General features: G+C 54.1%; 7 protein-coding genes across 7 annotated transcripts; 3 read left to right on the top strand and 4 right to left on the bottom strand.

Moving 5' to 3' along the window:
- Positions 1-1,636: 1,636 nt before the first annotated feature.
- Positions 1,637-3,751, top strand: PG997_004296 (mitochondrial distribution and morphology protein 34; the record flags this gene model as incomplete). Its single annotated transcript, XM_066808611.1, has 2 exons — positions 1,637-1,903; positions 2,378-3,751. The coding sequence occupies 2 exons, from the start codon at positions 1,637-1,639 to the stop codon at positions 3,749-3,751; spliced, it is 1,641 nt and encodes a 546-aa protein (XP_066672229.1).
- Positions 3,752-4,572: 821 nt separating this feature from the next.
- PG997_004295 (asparagine synthetase) lies at positions 4,573-5,959 on the bottom strand (the record flags this gene model as incomplete). Its single annotated transcript, XM_066808610.1, has 3 exons — positions 4,573-5,040; positions 5,319-5,883; positions 5,955-5,959. The coding sequence occupies 3 exons, from the start codon at positions 5,957-5,959 to the stop codon at positions 4,573-4,575; spliced, it is 1,038 nt and encodes a 345-aa protein (XP_066672228.1).
- Positions 5,960-8,235: 2,276 nt separating this feature from the next.
- On the top strand, positions 8,236-11,980 carry PG997_004294 (RNA polymerase II-associated protein; the record flags this gene model as incomplete). Its single annotated transcript, XM_066808609.1, has 3 exons — positions 8,236-9,445; positions 9,469-10,832; positions 10,886-11,980. The coding sequence occupies 3 exons, from the start codon at positions 8,236-8,238 to the stop codon at positions 11,978-11,980; spliced, it is 3,669 nt and encodes a 1,222-aa protein (XP_066672227.1).
- Positions 11,981-12,390: 410 nt separating this feature from the next.
- On the bottom strand, positions 12,391-13,523 carry PG997_004293 (uncharacterized protein; the record flags this gene model as incomplete). The annotated part of the gene is made up of 2 exons (XM_066808608.1): positions 12,391-13,284; positions 13,305-13,523. 2 exons carry the CDS (start codon positions 13,521-13,523, stop codon positions 12,391-12,393), a joined length of 1,113 nt encoding a protein of 370 aa, XP_066672226.1.
- A 958-nt stretch (positions 13,524-14,481) lies between these two features.
- PG997_004292 (nucleoside transporter) lies at positions 14,482-15,915 on the bottom strand (the record flags this gene model as incomplete). Its single annotated transcript, XM_066808607.1, has 3 exons — positions 14,482-14,964; positions 15,000-15,669; positions 15,752-15,915. 3 exons carry the CDS (start codon positions 15,913-15,915, stop codon positions 14,482-14,484), a joined length of 1,317 nt encoding a protein of 438 aa, XP_066672225.1.
- A 575-nt stretch (positions 15,916-16,490) lies between these two features.
- On the bottom strand, positions 16,491-18,407 carry PG997_004291 (uncharacterized protein; the record flags this gene model as incomplete). The annotated part of the gene is made up of 8 exons (XM_066808606.1): positions 16,491-16,606; positions 16,668-16,742; positions 16,848-16,880; positions 16,934-16,973; positions 17,045-17,050; positions 17,144-17,186; positions 17,267-17,333; positions 17,501-18,407. The coding sequence occupies 8 exons, from the start codon at positions 18,405-18,407 to the stop codon at positions 16,491-16,493; spliced, it is 1,287 nt and encodes a 428-aa protein (XP_066672224.1).
- Positions 18,408-19,173: 766 nt separating this feature from the next.
- Positions 19,174-21,223, top strand: PG997_004290 (uncharacterized protein; the record flags this gene model as incomplete). The annotated part of the gene is given in 3 exon segments (XM_066808605.1): positions 19,174-19,398; positions 19,416-20,774; positions 20,825-21,223. 3 exon segments carry the CDS (start codon positions 19,174-19,176, stop codon positions 21,221-21,223), a joined length of 1,983 nt encoding a protein of 660 aa, XP_066672223.1.
- Positions 21,224-24,994: the final 3,771 nt, after the last annotated feature.

Genomic DNA, 24,994 nt, shown 5'->3' with positions numbered 1-24,994 from the left:
AGTAAGCACAGCAGTTACAGGCCCGCCACATGCCATCCCACATTGGGCTGTTGCATGCGTCCTAATTTACTTACGATTTGCCTATCACAAAAGGGCCAAAACAACGCCCTGAAGACGAATTGGCTGAGCCGAATAGCTCGGGGACCGTCGGTAACCCCACGAAGGATTCGGTGCCCTGAATCCAGCCACAGCCAGAATACGGACCACCGGATAATAGAACCGGATAGAAGACATGCAGAGCTATGCACAGCTAGTCATGCATAATTCGTTGTCACGATGCAGGCTTAGTTGTCCATTGACCGATATTTGCTGCCAGGCAAGCCAGGGGCGGACCGGCCGGCCTCCTGTTAGTCGGCACGCCTTAAGACCTTATGCGAGACCATTATATCCTAGGTAGGGCCAGTCGGAGGCGCCTAGGCTAGTGTTATCTGGCACTCCCTCTCCCTCCCTCTCGCCGGTCTCTGGTCTCTGATTGAATACCGCATACTGGACCCCGCCGGCCGACATGACCAGCTTATACAGGCCGCGCTAGGATGAGCCAGACTGAAACACATAATAAGATGGGGCGGGGACGGAGGCAGGAGGGCATGAATATTACCTAGGTATTCATTCACATGCGCCCCCCTCCTTGGATCTTCGGTCTTCGGTAGGCTAGCCCTAGCGGTCGGCATCGTGGCATTTTTGTCATCTGTGCTTTCGCCTGTCGCCGTGGGTGGTACCACCGTACCATGGGCGAAAGGGCATGATCGGAGATATTCGGGTGGAGAGCTGGCGCGGGGAACGATCATGCTCAGTGGCTGCAGTTACGTAGGTTGCGGCATCACAGTACGCGATTCGAGCGAGCGGCGTTGGGTTGGTGACTCCTAGGCTCCTAGCTGCCCCCTGCGCACGCGAGCAAGCGGAGAGACGGGCAGACGAGGGCGTGATTGGAGAGCGGACAGGCACCTCTCCAACCTGGCGGGTCGCTCCGGCTTGTTTAGCGCAGCGTCTGTGGATGCTTTTGCGTGTATCGGTGAGTTATGCACTCACAATGTAGCTTTGCACGGTGCAATTTTTTCTTCTCCCCCAGGGTCCCAGGTACTGCCCAGGCTTTGCGTTTTACGTGCATCTTTTCCCCAAATCCGATTCTCTTTTCATAAGGCACGGCCCAGCTCGTTTTCCCTGCTGACGAGCATCCCCTAATGTTCCCCAAATTAGACGTTTCTGGTCAATTCGGATCACAATTGTCCCGCTAGAGCCGTGTAGGAGCTCCCCGATCAAAGCGAGAGGAAAAAAAAGTAGAGCGGCGCATAGCGTCATCTGAGACCACACCACATCGTCCAGCTCGGACAGTTCCACCACACACTCCTTCCTACAATTCCCTTTGGAAACCATCATCAACCCGCTTGCCGCTCATATCAACGCTCACGACGCCTGCAACTTTCGCTACCGCCATTCCGTTAAGCCTCGAAGCCACGCCTCCAACGACCTGCCACGCCTGCGCACTAGCCGGCCGCCCTCGTGACACCTCCTAATTGCCCGGCTCGCCCTAATTTTCGACGCATCCGTGCAGCTTCTCTGCGGCAATTGCATCATCGTTTTCTTTCTAATTCCGGCTTACCATACGATGCACCCGTAACCGAGACGCCAATTCAACATGGCCTTCAACTTCAACTGGTCGCCGCTCACGGCCGACGAAGACTTCTACCAAAGAGCTCGCAACCTGTTGACGACGGCCTTGAACAAATCCCCGAAGCCCCCGATCATCGTCGATGACATCTTGGTCACCGAGCTCAACCTTGGCTCCATACCACCCGAGCTGGAGATATTAGAAATAGGGGACCTGGCCGAAGACCGGTTCCGCGGCATTTTCAAGATGTGCTATTCGGGCGACGCCTACTTGACGTTGCGAACAAAAGTTCAGGTATGTTCTATCTAGCATGGGAGTTTTCTTTTTCTTTTGGCGCAAACGTCGCAGCTCCGACAACTTGCGGACCTCCGGCCACAACCACAACCACTTGATGTCGATGTTTGGTAGACAAGATCTATCTTCACATGATTTCCATACCATATGTTCTACAATACCAATGCTCAAGTGGCAGGTTGGGACATACCGGGTGGTTTCCGTCAAGACAGTTGGTGGTCCACAACCTCTCTGATGCAAGTCGAGGCGGACTGGGACGGCCGTCTCCCTCCTCTTCGCCCCTTGCTGTCAACAATGTTTGGTTCGTCGCGAGAGACAAACTGCAAATTGCGAACGTTTCAACGCGATTGTGGATCCATCCGCATGAAGACTTGAAATTGGAATCACAGGGATTCGCGCAGTTCGGATGTTCATCCCACCAAGTTAGGAATATGTTTTTGTGTTATACAAGGGCTAATATAACAACACTTGCAGGCAAACCCCCTTAACACATATTTATATGCAAAGCCAAGCTTCACTTCGCCACAGCCACTTGCAGCGGCGGCAGGACTTACGATACCACTGTCCATCACGTTATCCGAAATCAAGCTGTCAGCTTGCGTCATCCTAGTCTTTTCCAAGCAGAAAGGCTTGACCCTGGTTTTCCAGGATGACCCGCTCGAGTCTATCAAGGTCTCGTCGACCTTCGACTCGATCCAATTTGTCCGGGACTACCTGCAAAGAACCATTGAGGGCCAATTGCGTAGCTTGATGATGGATGAATTACCAGCCATCATCCATAGACTCTCCCTACAACTTTGGTGTCCAGATCAGCTCCCGAGAGAAGATACTGACCTACCAAAGGACAAGCTGGAAGATGAGATTGCGATTGATCCATTTGCTGCTCCGCCAACGGATGCTGTGGATGCGAATGGCCACGTACTAGACGCAAATGAGATAACCTCCTTGTCCTTGGACGGCTCAGAAACCCATTCGCTCTTCTCGCAGAAAAACCTTGTGCGCTTGGGTGCCTTGAACGACTCACAGCGTACTTTATCGTTGTTCACACCCGGCATCCGTGATGTGCTTGTCCGGGCCTGGGCTGCACCAATGGACCGAATCGATGCAATGCGCTCGGCCCCGTTAGCGGCTCCTAGTCTGATGCGCGCCCAATCGGTACAAGGAGGCTCAACTACTTATACCTTTACGGATACTGGCAGCCTCGACAATGGCCAGTTGCCTTCCCGACCATCCCTAGTCAGCTTGAACTCGGCAACCACGGGTCTTGCTCTAGGCGCCGGTCGAAATACTCGCATGTCCCGCAAGAAGAAAACACGAGTGGTTAACTTGCGCCGCTCCAAACCGAACGCGGAAAGCGAGACGCAAAGCGATATGGGCGACATGGGCGACTCTACTTCTGAAAGTGCTTCTGTCGTTGCTCCAAGCTCAGAGCCCGTTCTGCCGGCCGTCATCCCTGAGCTGCCGGAAGAGGATGCATTCATACCAACAGGAAGCAGAGTGCGGTTCACAACGGGGCCTGAGAAGGAATTACCTGCCCGGGCACCGTTAGACATGGATATTTACAAGGACCCCGCAATGGTACCTACAGAAATGTCCAGCATTTCTCGTCCTGCCCAACAAGAGAAAGCACCCGTTTCCGTACCGGTTTCCCAGTCCAAGAGTCCCTTCGATTTGGATAGAAAGAGAAACGAAGGATCCGATACTTCTTCTGTTATCCTCGAGCAAGCATGGATCAGCAAGATGGCCGGCGAGATCGCTCGTCGTGTATACGACGAAAAGCAGCGAAATGCGAATTTCTGGGCTGACCGGGACGACGTCCCCCCGCCAGCCTACGAGGCCACCCAATAGATTTACATAACAGCACTCTCCTGCACCTAGACTTTTCTTTTGTACATACAGTCGCAAAGAAGGTTGCGATGGCGTTACTGGGAGCTTGGTTTTGGGGATGGTTTGGCAACAGCACAATGTTTAATGTGTATTGGGTTTGATTTACAAGTATGGCGTTATGGGCGAAGGGCTACGAAAAAAAATCAGGCGAGGGATTGCATTCAACTCTGATTCGGTGGTGTGTGGGATAGCGCAGGACGATCCTTCGCAAGGCGTGACAGTTGAGAAGCGAGGTGATCGCCACGACGTTATGCGAGCGCCTTTTATTGTCGAAGGGGTGATGCGGATTGGGCTTCCGTCACTCTCTTGGAGAACGGTCAAGATTAAACTTTTTGTCAATACTGTTGTTCTCGAGGGACAACAGTTGTTGTGGAGGGAACATGCTGGGTGCAAGAACTTCGCCTGATATTTGGCGCATGGGGCAGAGGGATGCTGGGACAGGGACATCGTGACGTCTCACGGAAAGATCTGGACATCACCCGAGGAGACTTCTACTCGAGGCCAAGACCTTTTGAGAGAAATCACTCCAATCTGATAAATCAAAACAAACATTTTACCATGACTCTTGAGATATGTTGGTCCACAGACAGTGAATAATTGGATTAAATAGGGGACTCCTTCCCGTGCTTGTTAGGCACGATTCCATTTTTGATGTCTCTTCGGACAATCGATGATGAGTAGTTAGTTATTGGCTTTGGACTTGGGATATCTTTTTATCTATTTTTGGGCCTCTTCTATTCTTTCTATGGGTATCTAAGAAATTCGGCTACTTTTTCCATAGATTATCCACACATGTCCCAACTATTTGGAAACGCGCCGTTTACATGCCAGTCGCTTAGGTCGTTGATGAGGACCGGGTCGATATCGCGGTTCGCCTTCATGAAGATGGTCTCGTACGGGTGCAGATTGCTGCCGTAGTACTGGTGGTCGTAGAGGAGGTCGCCGACAGGGTGCTCGGCGCACTCGTCGGCGTAGTTGCGGTGCGACTTGGTGAAGGCGGACATGAGCGCCTCGACCTCGTAGCCGGCGTTGCGGATCACGCCCGTGGTGCCGACCTCGCCGTGGATCGCCTTGCTCATCTCGGCGTAGCACCCCTGCAGCGCCACCATGTCGTTCTCGTCGCCGTAGCCGTCCGGCCGCGATGAGCCCGGCGGCGGATATAGCATCAGCTCCATCCCGACGCGGTCCGTTGCGAAGATCATGGATTGGATGTGGTATTGCGGGCCGCAGTTGACCGTCATACCCACGAGCTGTTTGAATAACGAGTTAGCGGGTGTTTATTTTCCATCCTTTCTCCCATCCCTTTTCCCTGTTTTTCCCCTTCACTTTTGCTTCTCTCCTGTTTTTATTATCCCTGTTTTCTTTCTCTTCATTCCTTGGCTGTGGCGCATGAAGTGAATCCCCCCCGAGGTTTGTTTAAGCATTTCTGTGCCGCACACGCCGTATATTACACATCGATTTCCGACTTACATATTCAAACAAGCCGTGGAGGGGGGAGAAGAAAGAAAAGAAGAAAAGAAAAACGTACCTTGACTTTCTCAGTCACGCGACCCAGGTAGATGTCACTCCAGCAGCTCCGGGACCAGCGGGGCACAAAGGGGCCGCGGATGCTGGCGTTCATCGTGATGAAGCGCTTGTACTTCTTCCAGAGGTCGTTCTCGCGCAGCACCTCGCCGTGGGCGCCTAGGTCGAAGCAGGTGTTGTTGCGGCGCACGACACGGATGTTGGGCTTGTGCGGGATCAGGTCGGCGACGTCCGTCTCGCCGTTGATGATGAAGATGAAGTCGGCGGCGCTGTGCAGGCCCTGCGCGAGAAAGTACTTGAAGTTGGCGCGCCCGGCCTCGGACTCGGCGTAGGCATACGAGATGAGCGGGCGGTCCGAAACGGCTTCCTCTTCGTGCGGCTTCGGCGGCGCAGCATGGAGGGGACTCGCTGACGGATTCTTGGTTGTTGTTGCTGCTGACCTGGCTGGGGTGGTGGTGGTGGTGCCGCTGCCCGCTAGGCGGGTGGTGGGCAGCGGTGCTTCTTTTGCGGCGTCCTCGACGTCGCTAAAGGGATATCCAGGCTCTCCTTGCTCCGCGATCGAGGCATCGCTGGTGACGGAGATCTACAATTCTGTCAGAAACACAAATCCACAAGTGAGTGTCTAATAGTCTGGACTTACTTCATAGCCTCCCGAATCTATGTACCTATGCCTTGACAAGCCCACGAACCAGCATAGTGCTAGCAATAGGATAGCCAACCCCGAAGAGGACAGGAAGCCCGGCCTTGCCATTGTGTATAACGGAATAAAATAACTGCAGTGAAAAAAAGAAGCAAAGCGAAGAGAGAGGAGCGGGAGGAGGAGTGATACCAGACTCCAGCGCTGTAGGGACAGTCCTAAGGAGTCGGACTTTGGGAGCAGGAAACCACGACGTCTAGCCAAATACACCGGGAGGATGGAAACATGCCAAGTTCAACAGACAGAAGTTTAGCATGTTTATTGCTCCGGGGGAGGTGGTTCCTATGTAGCAGAGGGTGAATGTAAGTCATCCAATCGCCTGGGTCCCTTGGATCGGACATGATTACCTCTGATGTGTCCTACGGGTCAGACATGGTCACGGAAAAGTATCGGACGCAGCAGGCAGCAGACAGGCAAGCTATCAGCAACCCATAATTGCGGCCAGCCTAGGGAAGGGGAAGAGAGGGCCCGAATCGAAGGAATGTCACTGCGTCTCCTCCCTGCGCCCACTCGTGTAAGATGGACTGACCTGACATCTACTTGTACATGCTTTTGGTGGGCAGGTTCCAGGGCGCGAGTGTGGCGCCGCAAGGAGGTGCATGCGTCCCTTGACAGCACAAGACAGGTCTCCAGAAAACAGAAGGGCTAGAAGTAGAAGGGGTTCAATGTTCCTTTTCTCGAGTCCCGTCTCGTGTTGCGCATCACCAGGGTGGCCCGCGGGCCACGAGCTAATCATACGCTGTACGAATTGACACAGCGCAGTGGATGCCACCCCAAACAAACGAATGAACGAGGCTGTTTGCAGTGATGGTGCTTCTTTTCTCCGCCGGTTTCTTCATTTCGCCCGCCCTTTATTTTTCTCAACAAGCGCTAGCAAGTCGTAAGAATGGGCGAGATTGAATGTAGAGGCAATTAGCCATGCCGAAAACCCGCGTGTTCGGCCCCTAAAGCAGGGTCCGACGTTACAAGAGGTTACAGAATTCCGGGCCTCGCGCGCATTGGTCGCATGGCCGTGGAATGAAGACTGGGCGAGGGAGCCAAGCTACACCTGAGAGAGACGTCTTGTGCGAAAAGGCAATTTTGGTCTGTCGCAGTGCAGAACCGTTATGTGTCCAAATTTCTTCTTAACGTCGGACAGCTGGGCACAAGCTGGACACAATGCGTGCATTTTCCATTCTTGAGATGATGGAGGACGAATGCAGGGATTACCAACATGAACAAATAAAATAAAATCTATTCTCCGTACATGCGTGCATGTGTACATGTACATACACCTTACTTGATTAAGTTGGACTGACGGGTTCACCTGTGGGAGGTACTTACATTGCTAATATCTGAAAGCCACAGCCTGTTCTACATTGGGCGTCATTCGATAGGAACCACCATCATACGAGCGTAAGACCCGGAATGAAGCTGACTATGAACGCCCAGTGGTGTTGTTGGCTGTGCAAGGCAAGTACTATCTATAAACATCAAGTGCATGCCTAATGATAAGCTTACTTCATACCTCGGAGACACATTGAAGTAGCGCATCGTGAAATCTTCCCCTGCAGAAGTGCCTGGGCAGACACCTAAAACAGAGAAGGCCGAAAAATGGGCTTTTCGTTTCCAGATGTGTAGATCGGTCAACCAACAAACATGCTGGTTGAAGAATTCGGGATCCCTGCGTGCGTTCGACGCGTCGACAATGCAATGCAGTGCCGATGGGGGTGGGTGGCCACTCGGCTAAGTAATCCGGTTTGCTGACTGTTGCATTCAATCATGGATCAATGGTTCGTTCCAATGGTAGAGCGCCGCCACACTTACATAATTCTACCGGGGCACTGCACTCTTGGCAAAGCCTCAGCTACAGCTTCTCGGTGTCAGCCTTGCAGCAGCAGCCACACACACTTCGATGCCGGTTTTCAGCCTCATCGCAATGTCAACTTTCCCTGGCGTCGCCTTGTCTTACTGAGCCCTCAGCCTTCCTGAAGAAGGTTGCATCGCCAGAAATCCATCTCGAAAGCTCTCATCTTCTGCATCACCTTCCATGAGGTGACTGCCGCTGCTTCTTTATTTGGGATGATTCTTAATACGTTATAATTGTTTCTTCTCACGAGTAATCCCGTTTCCCCTGCTGCTACCTAGCTCCTAGAGCGCCCTCTCGTACGCGCCTAAGCTCGACCCTTTTTTGTTGCTGCGCGTGCCATCGCGAATCCCTCCCCCGAGCAATCGACAAACAATCATGGCGACGGTTCGCAATGGCCACGCCGCTGGCGGCATTGATGGCACTGATTTGCCCGTTAGCAAGCGTTTCTCAGACATCCCTCTCAACATCGATATCCCCGTCCAGGGCGATGAAGACGAACAGGCCGTCGAGCTGAACCTCGATGAACTGCACGACGACCCTACCGAACTCTGCACTCTGTTTGAGAACGAACGCGCCTCCCGCACGCTGTGGATGACCGTCGCCATTGCCTACGCCAAGCAACACAGTATCGATCATGCCATTGAGATGTTGCTACGCGGCAGCAATGCCATGCAGAGCAGCAACCCCAAGGAGAAGCTTAGCATGATCAGCTGTCTTTGCTGGATGTATCTTTGGAAAAGTCGCGAAGCACCGCGTGTGCCACCCGAGGGCGATTTGGTTTCCGAGGCCAAAACCAAAGAGTACTTCCTCAACCTCGCCACGCAGTCCATGAACGAAGCGCTCCGAATCAACCCGCACTTCCCTCCTCTCTACCTGGCCCGCGGCGTCATCTACCTCTTACGAGCATCTCTTGTATCGCCTTCGAAAGCCCCCGGCCCGAGCAGTATCGACCCGGAAAAGTCCGATCTATTGCGCAATGCGCTGCGGTGTTTCGAGGACGCGCTTCGAGTCTCGCAAGGCCGAAACGTCTTTGCTTTGATGGGAAAAGCTCGAGCACTCTACTCGCTCACAAAGTATGCCGATGCATGCGCGCTGTATCAGGACGTTTTACGTAAGATGCCCGACATGGTCGACCCCGATCCTCGCATTGGTATCGGTTGCTGCTTCTGGCAGCTGGGTTTCAAAGACGACGCAAAACAAGCCTGGGAGCGAGCTTTAGAGATCAGCCCCCAATCCAAGATAGCCAATATTTTGCTTGGTGTGTACTACCTCGATGCCAGCGCAAGAGTTCCTACAAACAGCCCCGAATTCATCGGCCTTTACAAGAAGGCCATGACCGAGTTCACACAGAAATCGTTCAAGATGGACAAGAACCAGCCCCTTACATGCGCCACGTTTGCGGGCTACTTCCTCTCCAGAAAGCAGTTCAGCAATGTCGAGTCTCTTGCCAACAAGGCACTGCAGTTCACCGACGTAAACAACATCGCCAGTGACAGTTGGTATCTACTTGCTCGCAAGGAACATGTCAGCGGCAACGTGCAAACCGCGACGGATTACTACCGTAGAGCAGACGAAGCCCGAGGTGGTATAGAGAGGGCTATCTGCCAGCTAAATTCGGTGTGGCCCAGCTTTCTGTTCTCGGAAATGATCTTGGCGAGGCCAAGTTGCGTTTGGAGAAGATGATTCAGCAGTCCAAGAACTACGAAGCCATGGTGTTGCTCGGCACCTTATACGCCGAAGAAGTGTTTGCAAACCAATATGCAGCCGTCAAGGAAGATAAGACCACAGAGATGGCCAAAGCCATCCAGTATATGGAGAGCGTTCGATCTGCTTGGAAAGACCCCAAGAAAAACCAATCCCCAGACGCTTCCGTGCTGTTGAATCTTGCCCGCCTGTATGAGAATGACCACCCCGACAAAGCACTCCAGTGTCTTCTTCAAGTCGAGAAGATGGAGATCGACCAGATACCAGAATCCGAGCGGCCGAAGGACCTCGAGGACGAGGCAGCAACTCGTGCCGCCCTGCGGCGGAACCTTCCGCCCCAATTATTGAACAACATCGGGTGCTTCTACTCGCAAGCTGAGAAGAACGCTTCTGCCAGCGAGATGTTTGAGGCTGCGCTCGGAGCGTGCTTGCGCATCGAGGAAAAGGGTGAGGATATGGACACGGACGCACTGGTGACCACAATCAGTTTTAACCTGGGGCGGAGTTATGAATCCCAGAACCTTACAGATAAAGCCATTGAGGTCTACGAGCGTTTGGTCGCCCGCCACGGTAACTACACTGATGCTCAGGCTCGGCTGGCCTACATTAAGCTGCGGAACAACCCCAACAAGGAAGGCCCTGATGCCGTTGCCAAGCTCTATCAAGACAATCCCTCGGACCTTGAGGTTAGGGCACTTTACGGCTGGTATCTTGGCAGGGTTCATTCCAGAAAGAGACCTGCAAATGTCAACGAGGATCCCGAACTCCGGCATTATAAGCACACCCTTCAGAATTATGACAAGCATGACCGCTACGCTCTGATTGGCATGGGCAACTTGTACATGATGGCCGCGCGCGAAATGCGTCGGGACACGGAACAAGAAAAGTCGAAGCGTTCTGCCACATACACTCGCGCAGTCGAGTTCTTTGACAAGGCCTTGCAGCTGGACCCTAAGAATGCTTATGCTGCGCAAGGCATTGCCATTGCACTAGTGGAAGACAAGAAGGACCATAAGTCTGCATTGCCAATCTTGCTTAAAGTTCGCGAGACGGTCAAGGATCCCCATGTCTTTGTCAACCTGGGGCACATCTATGCCGAGAACCGGCAATTCACCAAGGCCATCGAGAGTTATGAGATTGCCCTCTCCAAAGAGGGGAAGGAAAACGACACAGGTATTCTGGCATGCCTTGGGCGCACGTGGCTTAGTCGGGCCAAGTTGGAGAAGGACGTGGACGCATACCAGACGGCTCTCAACTTTGCCAAGAAGGTGAGTACTAGCATATTATATTGCTCAGGGGGACTTGTGCTAATAGTTGATAGGCCTTGGAAATCGCCCCGGATCAAATTCATTTCAAGTTCAATGTTGCGTTCGTCCAGATTCAACAGGTGCAGCACATTATGGGCGTTAACGAGGCCCAGCGAAGCCTGGCTCAACTGGAACAGGCTTCAGAGGGCTTAGAAGCGGCGATTGAGGCACTGGACGAGATTGCCGCAAGCCCTCAGCCACCGTATCCCAAGTCTGATCTTGAGCAGCGAGCTAACATGGCAAGAAATACCCAGCGCAAGCAGCTCGCCAGGACAATTGAGAGCCAGAAGGAGTATGAAGAGAAGAACAAGGAGAAGCTGGCGGCGGCGTTGCAGCAGCGTCAAGCCGAGATGAACCGGCGAGAAGAGGCGCGGAAGAAGGCTCTTGCAGCTGAGGAGGAGAGACAGGAGAAGATCCGCAAGGAGCGTGCAGAGATTGCCGCCAAAGACCTCGAGCTTACAAAGCTCCGGGTCGAGGAGGACCAGGCGAGGCAAGAAGCTGAGCTGACCACCGATACGGAAACGGGCGAAAAGGTCAAGCGCAAGCGGAAGCCCAAACCAAGAGCCTCTGAGGGAGGACAGTTGAAGCGGCAGCCCAAGAAGAAGAAGAAGGCGACGACGGAGGATGACGAGTCCGGCTCGGACGGGGAACGCCAGCCCAAGAAGAAGCGCCGCCTCGCCGCCAAGAAAGAGACCAACTCCAAGTACAAGTCTGCGGAGCTGGTCGTCGACAGTGACTCGGACGACGATGCTCTCGAACGTGCCGAGAGGGCCATGGACAACGATGACAACGCGCATCGTTCGGACCGCGATGACGACGACGACGACGACGCGAAGTCCAACAAGGCAGGCGGCAGCGACGACGACGACAACCGGATGGAGGTCGACGACGCACCCGGCAAAAATGGCGCCGGGGAGGAGGACGATGATGGAGAAGGCGGCAACACGCGACGTCGTGCCAGGCGCGGCGGCCGCGTTCTGGACGATAGCGATGAGGAGGAAGACGAGGGCGGCGCCGCTGCCGCGGGCGGGGATGACGACGAGGCGGCTCCTGCTGATACCAGCATGGCAGAAGCGCGCGGTGGAGAAGATGACGAAGACGACGAGTAATTCATTGTACACATAGCACGAAATTTGACAGAGTGTAGCAGGGCACGGCAGAGAAAAGCGACAGTTCATGTTCTTGCACGAGACACAAAAGGTTACTAGAGACCTGGTAGCCATTGCAGCAGAATTGAGAATAATACCATTATCATTCTCCAATGTCCGTACTGAAGTAGACATGACGCTGCATGGGGCCATTTGTGAAGATGCCGGATTTCCACCCACGCCTGCGATGAATCTCTTGTATAGTAGTTACCCAAGAGTGCCCTGGTGTTGCCTATAATGATGATGAAAAGTACGCCGCTGTTTTCTCTCGCTCATTACCTCGGTAGACATTCTTCCCAGCCCTCCCTCGGTAAAAAGAAAAGCAAAGCACAATTACATTACAGCCATGCCAAGACGGCCACGTATATGTCTCACATCTGGAGCACGCATTGTGTCTCCATGTGCGGCTCCTCGGTGCCGTGGTAGAAGCCGCTGTCGACGAGGTTGCTGTGGGACTTTTGCCAGTATTCCTTCTTGGAGACCCAGTTCTTCTCGTCGACGTCGGCGAGCTTGATCTCGACCTCGTCATTGCTGTCGTCCTGGGGCATGCGCACAAAGCAGGTGCAGTCGCGCAGCGTCATGGCGAGGCCGAAGCCCGGGTCCTCGGGGTTGTCGAACATGGTGTTGCCCGGGTCGCCCGCGGTCTGCACGTCGCGGAGCTTGGTCAGGAGCCCTGACGTGGCGAGGGCGCGGCGGAGGCGCTCGTGGTCGGCTGGCGTCCACGAGGAGGGGGCGAAGCGGGCGATGGCGCGCAGGACCACGTCCGGATCGTCGTGCAAGAGGCCGAGCGGGCAGACGGGGGCGGCGGCCGCTGCCTTGGGTTTCTTCTTCTGCTGCTGCTGCTCCTCCCCCTCCCCCTCCTCCCGTCCTTCCTCTCCTTGCTGCTGCTGCTGCTGTTGCTGCTTGGCCAGCTTTTGGCTGTTGCGGTACGCCTCCCGGGCGCACGTGCGGCAGCGTTTGGCGCCCGCCGGCGCGATGGGCGACTGCGCGAGCCACTTGGGCTTGAATTCCATGCCGAGCTGCTGGCGGGCGGCCGCGGGGGTCATGTCCTGGATGAGCATGGCGAAGCCGGGGCCCTCGATGGTGCTATCGTCCTTGGCCTTGCCCGAGGCGGCGCGCGCCCTGTTCATGGCCGCGGCCTGGGCCTCGGTGACGCGCACGAGCAGCTGCGGCACGAGGTGGCGGGCGCCCACGGCGGGCACAATCATGGTGGCGCGGAACTTTTGCAGGCGCTCGTAGTCGTACGGGTGCGCGCCCTCGATCTTCTTGGGCACGCGCAGCAGGCCCCCGGCAGCAGGTCCTCGCCGATCCCGTCGCCGTCGCCGTCGCCGTCGGCCGCCGCGCACACCCGGAAGACGGCGTTGGCCCGGCCCTCGGCGACGTGCACAAAGGACCCGGCTTCCTGGAGGCGGTCCGTGGCGCGCTGGACGGCGGCCTCCTTCCTCCCGGCGTCTTCGTCGTCATATGCGCCTGAGAGTGCGTCCCACAGAGACTGGGTATCCATGGTTTGGGATAAGGGGACGATGCTTGTAGATTGAGACGATTGTCCCTCTTTCGATCTTCTCCAAACGATCCTTGGTAGCAGAAGTTCGGTATATACTTATGTATGCAGCAAGCGAGTGATGAATTCCGAGGCAGAGCAAGGCTTCTGTAATTGATGTCCCGGCGAATGCTTCCTTTTGGTGTCTAAGTGATTCAAGACGATATTGGATTGTCGAGGTTCAGGCGTACAGATCGATTGATCTAACAACACAACACGTAACGCAGGATGCGGACTAGGCCGTTTAAAGTCCCTCCTTCCCCCGTACTATACTTCAGATACTCCTGGGGCCCATTCCAGCCGCCTACATGTACGTATTCCAATATAGATCTCTGGTATAGCCCCAACCCCATCCCTGCATTATCGGCAGGCAGGCAGGGCAACGGCGATATAGTCAGTCGCCAGCCACCATCTGATGCGTCGGCTGCGCGGATTCGCCACTGCCCACCTGCACTTGATGCATGATTACACGCTGTCGTATCCACCCAAATGGCCATGGCCGGTGCAACCCATCCAATCCAACGTCTACGTAATGTCGCCAGGGCAGCTACAACTGTGCGACTTGTTCTCCGAACTGCACTGCAATGGCACGGAACGGGGAAGTCACAAGTCGATCAACTCTTGGCTCTCGCTTCTATTTCTATCCTGTTTCATTGTGTCAAATATGATGTGAAGGCCTACCAGTGCAGGCATGTAGACATCGTATCCATCTGTTGCCCATTTGTTCTATGTGTAGGTGCCTCGATGCCGCTGTTACCCAAAAAGACTCAATATGCCCCGTAAACGCCAACGCCGTCTTGTATATGTAAGTATGTATGTCGGCCATCAACACCAAATTTATTCCGGGTATCCTTTCTACGCCGAGATTCTAAGAAGATGAAAAAGAATAAGGGAGTGAACTTGCTCAAAGATGCGGCCACCTTTATACGCCTGCCGCCGTGAAGCTCAATAAACTACCGAACGTGAGCCCGGCCACCAGACAGAGTCCCATAAACCCGCCGGCAGCCTCGCGCTCTCCCTCTTCCACCCACTCGCTCGGCGCCATCATGCAGTTGGACGCAAGCCAGCCGTTGGTCAGCCCGAATGGGAACTGGACCAGTAGCAGATAGAACACGTCGCTGTGGACCACGCCGCCGCCGCCGTGGAGATTGCACAACGCGTACAGGGGGATGAAAAGCACCCTCGCGACGCTAACGACGAAGAGGACGAACGGACGCTCGCGGTACGGCAGGACCAGGGCCCCGGCTCGCCCGCCCAAGTCGCCCAGGTTCCAGCAGGCGAAGGCTAGGGGATGAAGGCCGCCGGCTTCAGGAGAGTGTCGGCCTCGGCAGGCGGCGTGGTCGAAAGGATCTTGGGCGTGAATACGGGGAAGAACATGGTGACGGCAAAGCACACGAAGACGGCGCTAGCGAACCAGTGCAGCTTCTTGAACAGCGTCACCATGCTGACGACCTTGCGCGCGGCCCGCTCCGCCTCCTCGACGCTGTTGAAGGACGCGGCCATCTGGTCCATCATACGGGCCTCGACGATGTGGTCGTGCCTGCGGACCAGAGGGATGAAAGCCAGAGCCGCGAAGACGGAGATGGCAACCGCCGTCAAAAAGTAGATGAAGGCGGCAATTCCAGTGCCATCTTGTACGTCCCCGGGGGCCGAGCTGACTGATTCACTGGGCGGCGCCACCAACACCGAGATGATTTGGGTGACTGGTGGGAGCACACCTGCGATACCCTGGCCGGCCATGATGGCCTGCATGTACTCGGGCCGGCCGAAGCTGGCCGCGAAGGCGAAGACGCCGTTCTGCATCAGGCCGGCGGCGTAGGAGGTACAGGCGACCATGGCGAGCAGGAACCACAGGTAATGGCTGGGCGTGGTGTCGAGGAAGGCGCGGGTGGAGAAGGCCAGGAGGGAGAAGATGCCGACGTTGATGTAGAGCGCGATGTTGATGCGGAAGGGGTACGAGGCCGTGTACTGTATGTTGGTGAGGATGATCATGGCCAGGAGGTTCATGACGGTCGAGACGGAGATCAGGGCCGACTGGAAGTTCTGCAGGATCCATTCGCTCTCTTGGAATCGGGTCTGGAAGTAGGGCGCGGCGGCGAGGAACATGTTCCTACACGGCGTGTGTCAGTAAGCTGCCGGGTGCATCATTTATCGGACAAACAGAGGGGTGGCGCGCATACCAAGCCCATAACATAGCGACCCCGAGCCAGACGAAGATGCCATACTCGATCCAGGAGAACGGGACGGAATGCTCTTCATCGTCCCGGGACTCCTGGAGGAACTGCGTCTCCCCCGTAAGAGGCGCGTACTCTTGTTCATCTTCTCGTTTCTTAAAGATGGAACGTATGCGATCCATGGCTGATTGCGAGTTTGGTTGATCGATTTCGATTTCGATGTCGGAGTTGTTTGCTCCTAATAGATGCGTATCGCATCAAGAACAAGACCGAGCAGGAGTGAATCAAGTACGTAAGTTAAGTATAGATGTAGGTAGAACGGTAGGTTTAGGTCATGGGGCACGATAAGACTGGAGTGAATGGGAATGACAACGTCAATTGACCCTCGGAAGCCGCCAAGCTGCAGGGGGTTCAGAAGCCGCTATTAGGCTATTAGTGAGCGACTGCGCTAGCTTTGGAAACGGTAAACGCCAAAGCGGATTGATATGCACAGCTACAGTGCAAGTATGGGGATTGGATGATGCACGCACCAGACTGACACTGCAGGGTCCTCCAGGGGCAGCAGATCACTCCAGACCAGGGCATTCATTACCTACATTAGGTATGTACTCACAGTACACGCATGCACTCAGCGTAGCGCCCTGAGTTTGTCTGTTATATATTGGGCGTCATTGATGCAGGAGCAAGTAGCTATTGAGTACCATGTTCTTGGTGGTGTATTATCTCTATCATGGGATTGCTTCTACAAAAGGGTATCTTAGAGCTGGAATTGAGTGCGCTTCACGTCCATCTTGGCCTTCCACTGCCAAGGTACCGCATCATCGCCATCACCGCTGCCGGCTCTACCGATTCCCTTGACGACACGTCTCACTGCTGCGGGTTAGTCAAGGTTCCGCTGCAGTCTGCAAGAGGGAAAGATAACCAATAAACTCACATTTGCATGTCCATCTGGCTGGGCCTACCTCCTGGATCACGGCTTTGACATCCTCTACACCCTTCATGACTTTGCCTAAATGGATACGGTCAGTCATGGAACCATACCCGGGGTTTGAACAAGAAGCGCCGTCTCTCGAAGCAGCTCAAGAGACTGAAAGGCATCAAAGGACCAACGTACCATCTGCGTCGACCGCACTCTTTTCAGTGGCTCCTGCACCGAGGTTAGCACCGTGCACATACTCAGCAGCATCTTGGATTCCTTACGCTTATCTCGGAAATTGTATCTGTGTTGTCTGATGAATATCTATAAGCCGCAAAGTGTCAGTCAGTTTCAATCCGGTTACCAGCAGCTTCCCAGAAGCAGTGAGAACTTACGTAATCCTACAATACCAGAGGTTAGCAAAACTTACGATTTCCAAGACTATATGACATCCGCAGGCCAGAAATGATGGTACGGGGGGAAGGGTTACTCACTCTTTGGTTATGGCACGTTACGACCTGTCTGCCTTGGAATTCGCTGAATACATTTCGTGTCAGCAGAGGAAAACCATGTACAGAAGTCTTGTATAACCCCGATATATGCCTGACTCATGAAACTTACGGATTTTGGGGAACAAAGACATGAGAATTCTCGCCGTAAGAACACCTAGCGGTGTTACAAAGCCTAGTAGATCACGGTTAGCCAGCCATGCTTCTTTAATTAGACGCCCAAGTACCAGTGTGGGAGGTGTCTCCAAAGCAAAATGCTAGGGTATGAGAGCCAGATTGGTTTCAAGGAAAATCGATCGATTGTATAGGCTGAAGAATACAGCTCAATAGAGTATTGCTTACCATTAAGCAGAAGCTCTGGGTGAAAGTCCTGGGGGTTTCCGTGGCCCGGCAAGCGCTTCACATCCATCCAGTTGGAGACGGAGAATGAAAAGGTTGGCCCGGAGGGGAGGTGGACAATGTCCAAACTCTTTGGCTTCTTCTGGTCTTCGCCCAAGATAAGAATCGCCGTGTAGTCTCGATTGGAAGCGTACTTGGCGATCTCACGAACAGAGTACTTGTGCGCGTACTTGTGTGCCGAACGAGGCACATAGTCGCTGTTGGGAAAGAACGAGGTGAGCATTTTTGCCTCCTTATGAATTGTGCTGTTGAGGGTGGTCGTAATGAGCAGTTTCGGCTCGGCCGGCGCATCGTCTGAGAACAGAGTCGGGAACTTCTTGACCAACGATTCGGGGGTAAGATCAACTGTGGTGGCTATCGAAGGCGCGGTACTGTCTTCGCGGATTACGCGACGGAGGTCGTTTGACGACTTAGCGCCGTCCTTGCCTTCTTCATCTTCATCTTCCTCTTCCTCGCCCTCGTCATCAGATCCCAGCATACTGTCAACCTCGTCGTCGTCGTCTTCATCGTCCTGGGCGCTGTCTTCGATAGCATTGGGATCGGCGTCCTGTGGTGCACCAACTTCGACCTCAGCGAGCCGTCTGCGCTTGAACAGCTGCGCAAGATCGACATTTGCGCCAAGGCTGTCGTCGTCCGCAGTGTCAAAGACACGTTTGCGATCGATGGTGAGCGGCTTGTTCTTCTCCAACCGCCGGCGTCGAAGTTCCGGATCGTTCGCTTCCTCCTTCTTCCTTCGGAAGTTTCTCTCCAGCTTGTCCTTGGAGCTCTGTTTCTTTGATTCGACGTAGAGCGACCTGCGATGGATCTTGTTTCCTGTCCTTTTGGACAGCGATCCTTTGGGTCCGGCCATGGCTTCAGTCGGCGATTGGCGCGTTCGTGATGCAAGAGACTTGGCTACTCCAGTCGGGTGTATCTCAGTACTAACATCGACTTTCGTTTCGGGAGACTTCAGCGGCTGGCCAAAAAAAAGTTACGGGCGGATAAGATAAGTGATACGGATAGCGCCTTACAAGGGGCTTCCCTGCTAGCAGATCCAAGCGCGGGGTTGGTTTTCTCTCGAGCACCTGAGGCTGGAAGAGGGGTATATTTTTTCGGCGCGGCCAAGCTCCGTTTTTTCCCTTTGGCCGCCCAGGTGTGTGCCGTTACTGGATTTTTGAGGCTCAAGCATGGCCATATCGATTCCGAATTCAATCCACAGAGCGCATCCGTCCAGTGTGTGGCCCGATTGAAAGTACCACTGCACACCGAGGTTTAGGCCAGGTGCCTCACTGTAAATTATATTGATGTATAGCACTGGTACATATTGATACGAGCTGTACGAGTAGGAGGGCTACCTGCTAAAGGCATTGATCTAATTGGCGGCACTGTACCCAGCTGCAGTGACTCACTCACCTGTTTTGACTGCCCTTTCCTCACCCCCAAAGTTTCTTCCATTTCTTTAGTGGTGAATGCGGGCTCTTCGCGTCATTCACAGTCCATTCTTCAGTGGCAGGCCAACCACAAACTTCTTGCGACCAATTGTTGCACGCACCCAAGTCCAACCGAGGTGTTTCACTGCCTCACCACCACTCCATCGATCTTTTATACGGGAGGCTCATACCAAACCACCCGCAAACATGACTACTTCGGCCACCACCCTCAAGGGTCAGCCCCTCGACCGCCCCGCCTTGGACTCCATGCTGCGCCGGCGCATGTTCTACACCCCTTCGTTCGAAATCTACGGCGGTGTCGCTGGTCTTTACGATTATGGCCCTCCCGGTTGCGGCCTCCAGGCTAACGTCGTCGACGCCTGGAGGAAGCATTTCGTCTTGGAAGAGGATATGCTCGAGATCGACTGCAGCGTCTTAACCCCCACGAGGTCCTGAAGACCAGTGGCCACGTCGACAAGTTCGCAGACTGGATGTGCAAGGACCCCAAGAATGGCGAGATCTTGCGAGCCGATCACTTCGTCGAGGAGATCCTCGAGAGCCGCCTCAAGGGTGACAAGGAAGCACGTGGCCAGAAGGTCGAAGAGAAAGAAGAGGACCCCAAGAAGAAGAAGCGCAAGAACAAGGGCGCCGTCGAGGCCGTCAAGCTCGATGATGCCGTTGTGCAGGAGTACGAAGAGACCTTGGCCAAGATCGACAACTACAATGGTGCGGAGCTGGGCGAGCTGATTAATAAGCACGATCTGAAGAACCCAGCCACTGGTGTGCAGCCTTCGCCCCCTGTGGCCTTCAACTTGATGTTCCAAACCTCCATTGGTCCCAGCAGCAATCTGCCTGGTTATCTACGACCCGAGACAGCCCAGGGCCAGTTCCTCAACTTTTCGAAACTGCTGGAGTTCAACCAGGCCAAGATGCCCTTTGCTTCGGCCTCCGTCGGCAGGTCTTACAGAAACGAGATTTCCCCTCGAGCTGGTTTGCTGCGAGTGCGGGAATTCCTGATGGCTGAGATCGAACACTTTGTTGATCCCCAAGGTGGAAAGAAGCACCCACGCTTCGATGAGGTCAAGGATGTTGAGCTTGTTCTGCTTAACCGGGAGACCCAGCTTTCGGGAAAGACCAACGTCGAGAAAGTGGCCATCGGTGAGGCCGTAGCCAAGGGTACCGTGGACAACGAGACGCTCGGTTACTTCCTTGCTCGTATTCACTTGTTCCTCAAGAAGATTGGTGTTGACCAGTCTAAGATTCGCTTCCGGCAACACATGGCTAATGAAATGGCCCATTACGCCGCCGACTGCTGGGACGCCGAGCTCTTCACTTCTTACGGCTGGATCGAGTGCGTCGGTTGTGCTGACCGCAGCGCCTACGATCTCAGTGTCCACGCGAAGAAGACTGGTGCGCCATTGATCGTTCGCGAGCGGTTGCCTGCGCCCGTCAAGGTCGAGGAGTGGGTAGTGGATGTCGACAAGAAGAAGTTCGGTCCTCATTTCAAGAAGGACGGTAAGACGGTAGAAGCTGCGCTGATGGAGACTTCTCAAGCCCAGCGAGAGGAATTTGCGAAGGCGCTCGGCGCCTCCGGCTCTCTGACACTAGATGTTCCCGGTGTTGGTGACGGAAAGGTTGCTGTACCAAAGGAGCTCGTTGTCATCGAGAAGCGGACGCGAACGGAGAACACGCGCGAGTTCACTCCGAACGTTATCGAGCCTTCGTTCGGTATTGGCAGAATCCTCTATGCTCTGATGGAGCACTGCTATTGGAGCCGAGGAAGCGAAGGTGGCGATGAGGCCCGAGGTGTAAGTTACCTACCTTACATGCTACCATCTTCAAAGTTAACAATCCACAGGTCTTGTCTTTCCCCCCTACAGTTGCCCCAACCAAGGTTCTCATTGTGCCCCTTTCAAGCAACGAGCAGTTCACGCCGTTTTGCTACAAGTTGTCTCAAAAGCTGCGCAAGAGAGGCATCTCCAGTCGCATCGATGACTCTTCCGCAACCATTGGCAAACGCTACAGCCGCAATGACGAACTGGGCACACCGCTGGGCATCACTATTGACTTCCAGACTGTCAAGGACCAGACGGTTACGCTCCGAGATCGCGACTCGACGAAGCAAGTCCGTGCTGACGAGGATCGGATTATTCAGGCAATCCAGTCTATGGTAGATGGCAGCAAGTCTTGGCAAGATATCGAGAGCGAGCTCCCAGCCTTTGAGGGGCAGGAAGTTGAGGTGACAATCCGCGAATAAATTCGTCATCCTGGACGCAAATAGTTGTTGTCAAACAAAATCAAAATAGATCAGTAGGGACCCAGCAAGTCTGATGCTGGTATCTTGAATCCCTATAAGTAGTTTCACTTATTTTATTATCTGTCACGTACTGGTGTTTATTACGAGATACTGCTCTACAGTAGAACATGAGAGCCTAAAGCAACCGTTGCGACTCGTGAGGTCAAATGATCTCCCCCTCAAGCGCCCAGGCATTTCTGATAGGTGATCGCAAGCGGGATAATTGAGGATACGAGTAATGGCGTCTGACGGCACGTGAGTCGTAAATCAACAAGTCTGCTTGCTTGCGGCTTGCCATGATGCACTGGGTGCCCCCTGACCTAAAGACCTACAAGCCAGGGGTCGTGCTGGGCCCGAGGGGCGAGGGCGACTTCTGTGACAGATCCGCCCATTGGAAACAAAGAACCAAAGGCACGGTTGCCCAGCTAGTGTGTTTCAACGCCAATCTACACCGGATTTTCAAGGACAGGTCGTCGAATGTAACAGAATAGGTCCCAGCTTCTACATAGAGGCAAAAAGGGCATATCGCATGGCTAAATTCAGTGGCAACCAGGCAACGGTAGCCGGGCGGCCTCCCCAAGCAGCGGGCTCTCTCATGGCCCGTTTGCAGAGGAAGGACATTGCGGTCGCGCCGGTCGTTTCCGTGAGAGCCGGGTTTCCGGCGTGGTGATAAGGCTTGGTCGCAACTGAAACAGATGAATATGCGTGTGTGTTGCCATAGGCGCTTAATATGGCCACCGGTATCGCCTTGAAAACGAGCCTACCTCCTGGAAGATGATCACTGTCAGACCCGGAACACAAACTACATGGTAAAGATGGAGGTGGCGGCAGAAGTGCTAGCTCCCGCCGACGCCCGTACCGAAGTAAAGATGTAGCCATGAGCAAATGAATAATATACTGAGATACACGTCCAATAAGAGCGCAGAATAGCTTGTTCGTCCATGACCCTGGCGAGCGAGTGTCTTGAGACATACGCCGTGTTGAGGGGAACTCGAGACTTGACCTCCAGCGGGAAACAGCCCCTCTAAACCCCTTCTTCACGAGCCCGCACGCGTCTGACGTATTGAAACAAATCGAAGCTGCACATGACCTCTCTGGGCTTTCTTTTTCCCCCTTCTTTCGTGGGCCAAATACCAGGTGCATTAGGTAGGTACACTTGGGACATGCAAGGCAATCAATTGAGGGATTGCAGCAGGCGAATGAATCAATCGATGCAGCCATGGAAGGTTAGGTCAGGTCGTACTTTGTTTTCGAGAGCTGCACGTTATTGCGCCGCCAAGCAGCCTGTCCCTGTCACATCTATCTTAGGTACCCGGCTTCCCTCATTGGCGAGCAGCCTGCCTGCGTCGATTACGCTTGATGGGGCGCAATGCCATTCGTCGTTGGGTAGAGAGATACGGTACAGTCAATACCCCTGCAGGCGACTCCCGACTCGGATCGAGCATAGCTGACCCTGCCGTAGGCCATGCTGCCCGTTTCGTCCGGTGTCAGGCCTGATTAGATGCACCACCGGAATTCGGGATGCAGCGAAGATAATACATAAGTCATGTCACAGAACAGTACTGTACTGTACAGTCCTATGTAGGGAGAGCTTCTTGGTATTTGGAAGATTGACAGCTATAATGGCTGCAACTATAGGCCCCAGGCCAGGGCAGCGGGCGCATAGTTGCATCGGACACGGGCGTGGAATTGATTAATTGCCTTGATGAATCCCTCGCTACATGCTACCGTACCTCACGGGTGGCCTCTTGTGGCCTCTTGCTCTGGAGAGAGGGAGGGCCGGGCAACGGTGCATCAGAATGCAAGCTCTTTGGATCTGCTGTAACAAAGCCGGCCAAAAGGCCTGCTTTTGTTTCAACTTGTTAGCACAACGACCAAATCTCCAGGATCGCTCTTCTCTGGCAGCGAGGAAAAGAAAAAGAAAAAAAGAGCCGACAAGGGGGAGGAGACAAGACGACCCCATCCAGCCTTGCTAGTTTAGGGAAGGGCGATCTTCCGTGCTTTCAGGGTGTTACATACACTGTAAGCTGCTGTATCGTATTGCTCGCTCAGCCTGCCCCCAAACCAAACCCCCCAGGCCCAAGGCCCCAGGTGCCAGGCCCCAGGCCGCATCGAAAGTTGGCCATCATCATTACATGCCACGAGGCCTCTGCATGGAGAGTCGAGACGAGACTGGACGGCTTCTATCCTCTTGCCTCCTGGTTGAGGGGTTCCGACTGCCAACCTCTTTCTTTTTTCATTTGATCCTATTTTCTATTGCTGCTCCATGTTCAATTTTATTGATCCTGATCTGATCTGACACGACCGACTTGTACGAGCCACTCGAGTGGCCCCCTTGCTCGTCCTGCCTTATCACCGGCCGAGGCGCCCAATCCTGCTAGTCACAAACCCTGGTGGCAGCAGCGCAGGCTAGCAAGTACACGCCTGCAGTCTACAGTACATGTAGTCGATCCCTCCCACACACCCTGCGTCCCTGACACCGCTGCAACGCAACATTGGGGACACACCCAACTCGCCCAAATCACTGGCCCTTTCTGGAAGAGCCTGATTGGATTGAGATTGACCTGACCGCAATATCGCCCCGGGAAAAGGCGACGACACAGCAAACCTCCTCCCTCCTCTCCTGCCATTCTACCCCTTTTTCCCTTTCCCAGTCCAGAAAACAAAAAAATCGGTGGTGAAGGGACGAGGGACAAAAAGAAAAGCCGATACACAACTCTCTCAACACCACAACTGCTCTTGCAGCAGTAGCAGAGGCTTCCGAAACGATACCCACGGTGAAGAAGCACTTAGTTCCTCGCATCAAACACCCCCGACCGACTTGCACTTATGTAGGTCAGGCTTTCGGCGCTGCCACTACACATAATTCGCGGTTTTGATCAGGACTGCCTGCCACCATTCCACCAACGAACCAGCTGTGATCGGCCTCGACAACATTGTACTTGTCACTTGTCGCAACACCACCGCAATTGCCGGCTCAGGGACATCGCGCTTTCTTTCTTTGTTACGACTGACGGTCCATGCCTGCCTGTTGCGTTTTACAATTCACAACCCATCAAAGCGGCGGTCTTTCACATTCCTTTCACGGCCGTGAATAGGTATTCTTGGGTAAGTAAGACAGGCTCTCGACCCCTCGTCAGCCCAGCACTTCTGGATCCAGTCTGATCGCCTCTGCGCATTTGATAACAATCGCAACTAACGTTGGGCGGCTTGATCAGTGAATCGGGGCTTTTCTCCTTGCTAAAACCCGACGAGGTTCCTACGACGGCTATTTATCGCGAACGATACAAGCATCTAGCCATAATCTGGACATCTGACGACCCATCGGTCTGTCTGCGTGCAATTGTCTGGCTCTTTAATTCCCCGTCTCAAGATACATAGTTCAGGATGGCAGCCCCCCAAACAGGTACGTTCCCTTAGTTGGTCGTTGCTTGGACTTTCAGCTTGGCGCTGGCCGGCTTAGGTAGCAAGCAACATCCTAATTCCAACCCATTAAACCCCTGAATGGTGGCGGCGGGGTTTTTGTCTCCTACCACCTGCACCTCCTAGCCCACCATCTCGGCCCCCCCAACTCCTCGTCTGTTACCCGCTAGGGTCACCCAATATCCGCCTTCCGTAACCCAGTCACTCACCACTTATCCATCTACCAACCTATCTTTTGAGCCCTTCTCGGCTATGTTCCTTTAGAGTAACAGCGATAAACATTGCTATCAATGGCAGCTAAGGACTAAC

Source organism: Apiospora hydei, assembly GCF_038363865.1.
Source record: "Apiospora hydei strain CBS 114990 chromosome Unknown utg000004l_segment0_segment0, whole genome shotgun sequence".
Lineage (NCBI taxonomy): Eukaryota > Fungi > Ascomycota > Sordariomycetes > Amphisphaeriales > Apiosporaceae > Apiospora > Apiospora hydei.
This window is presented reverse-complemented; position numbering and strand designations above follow the sequence as displayed.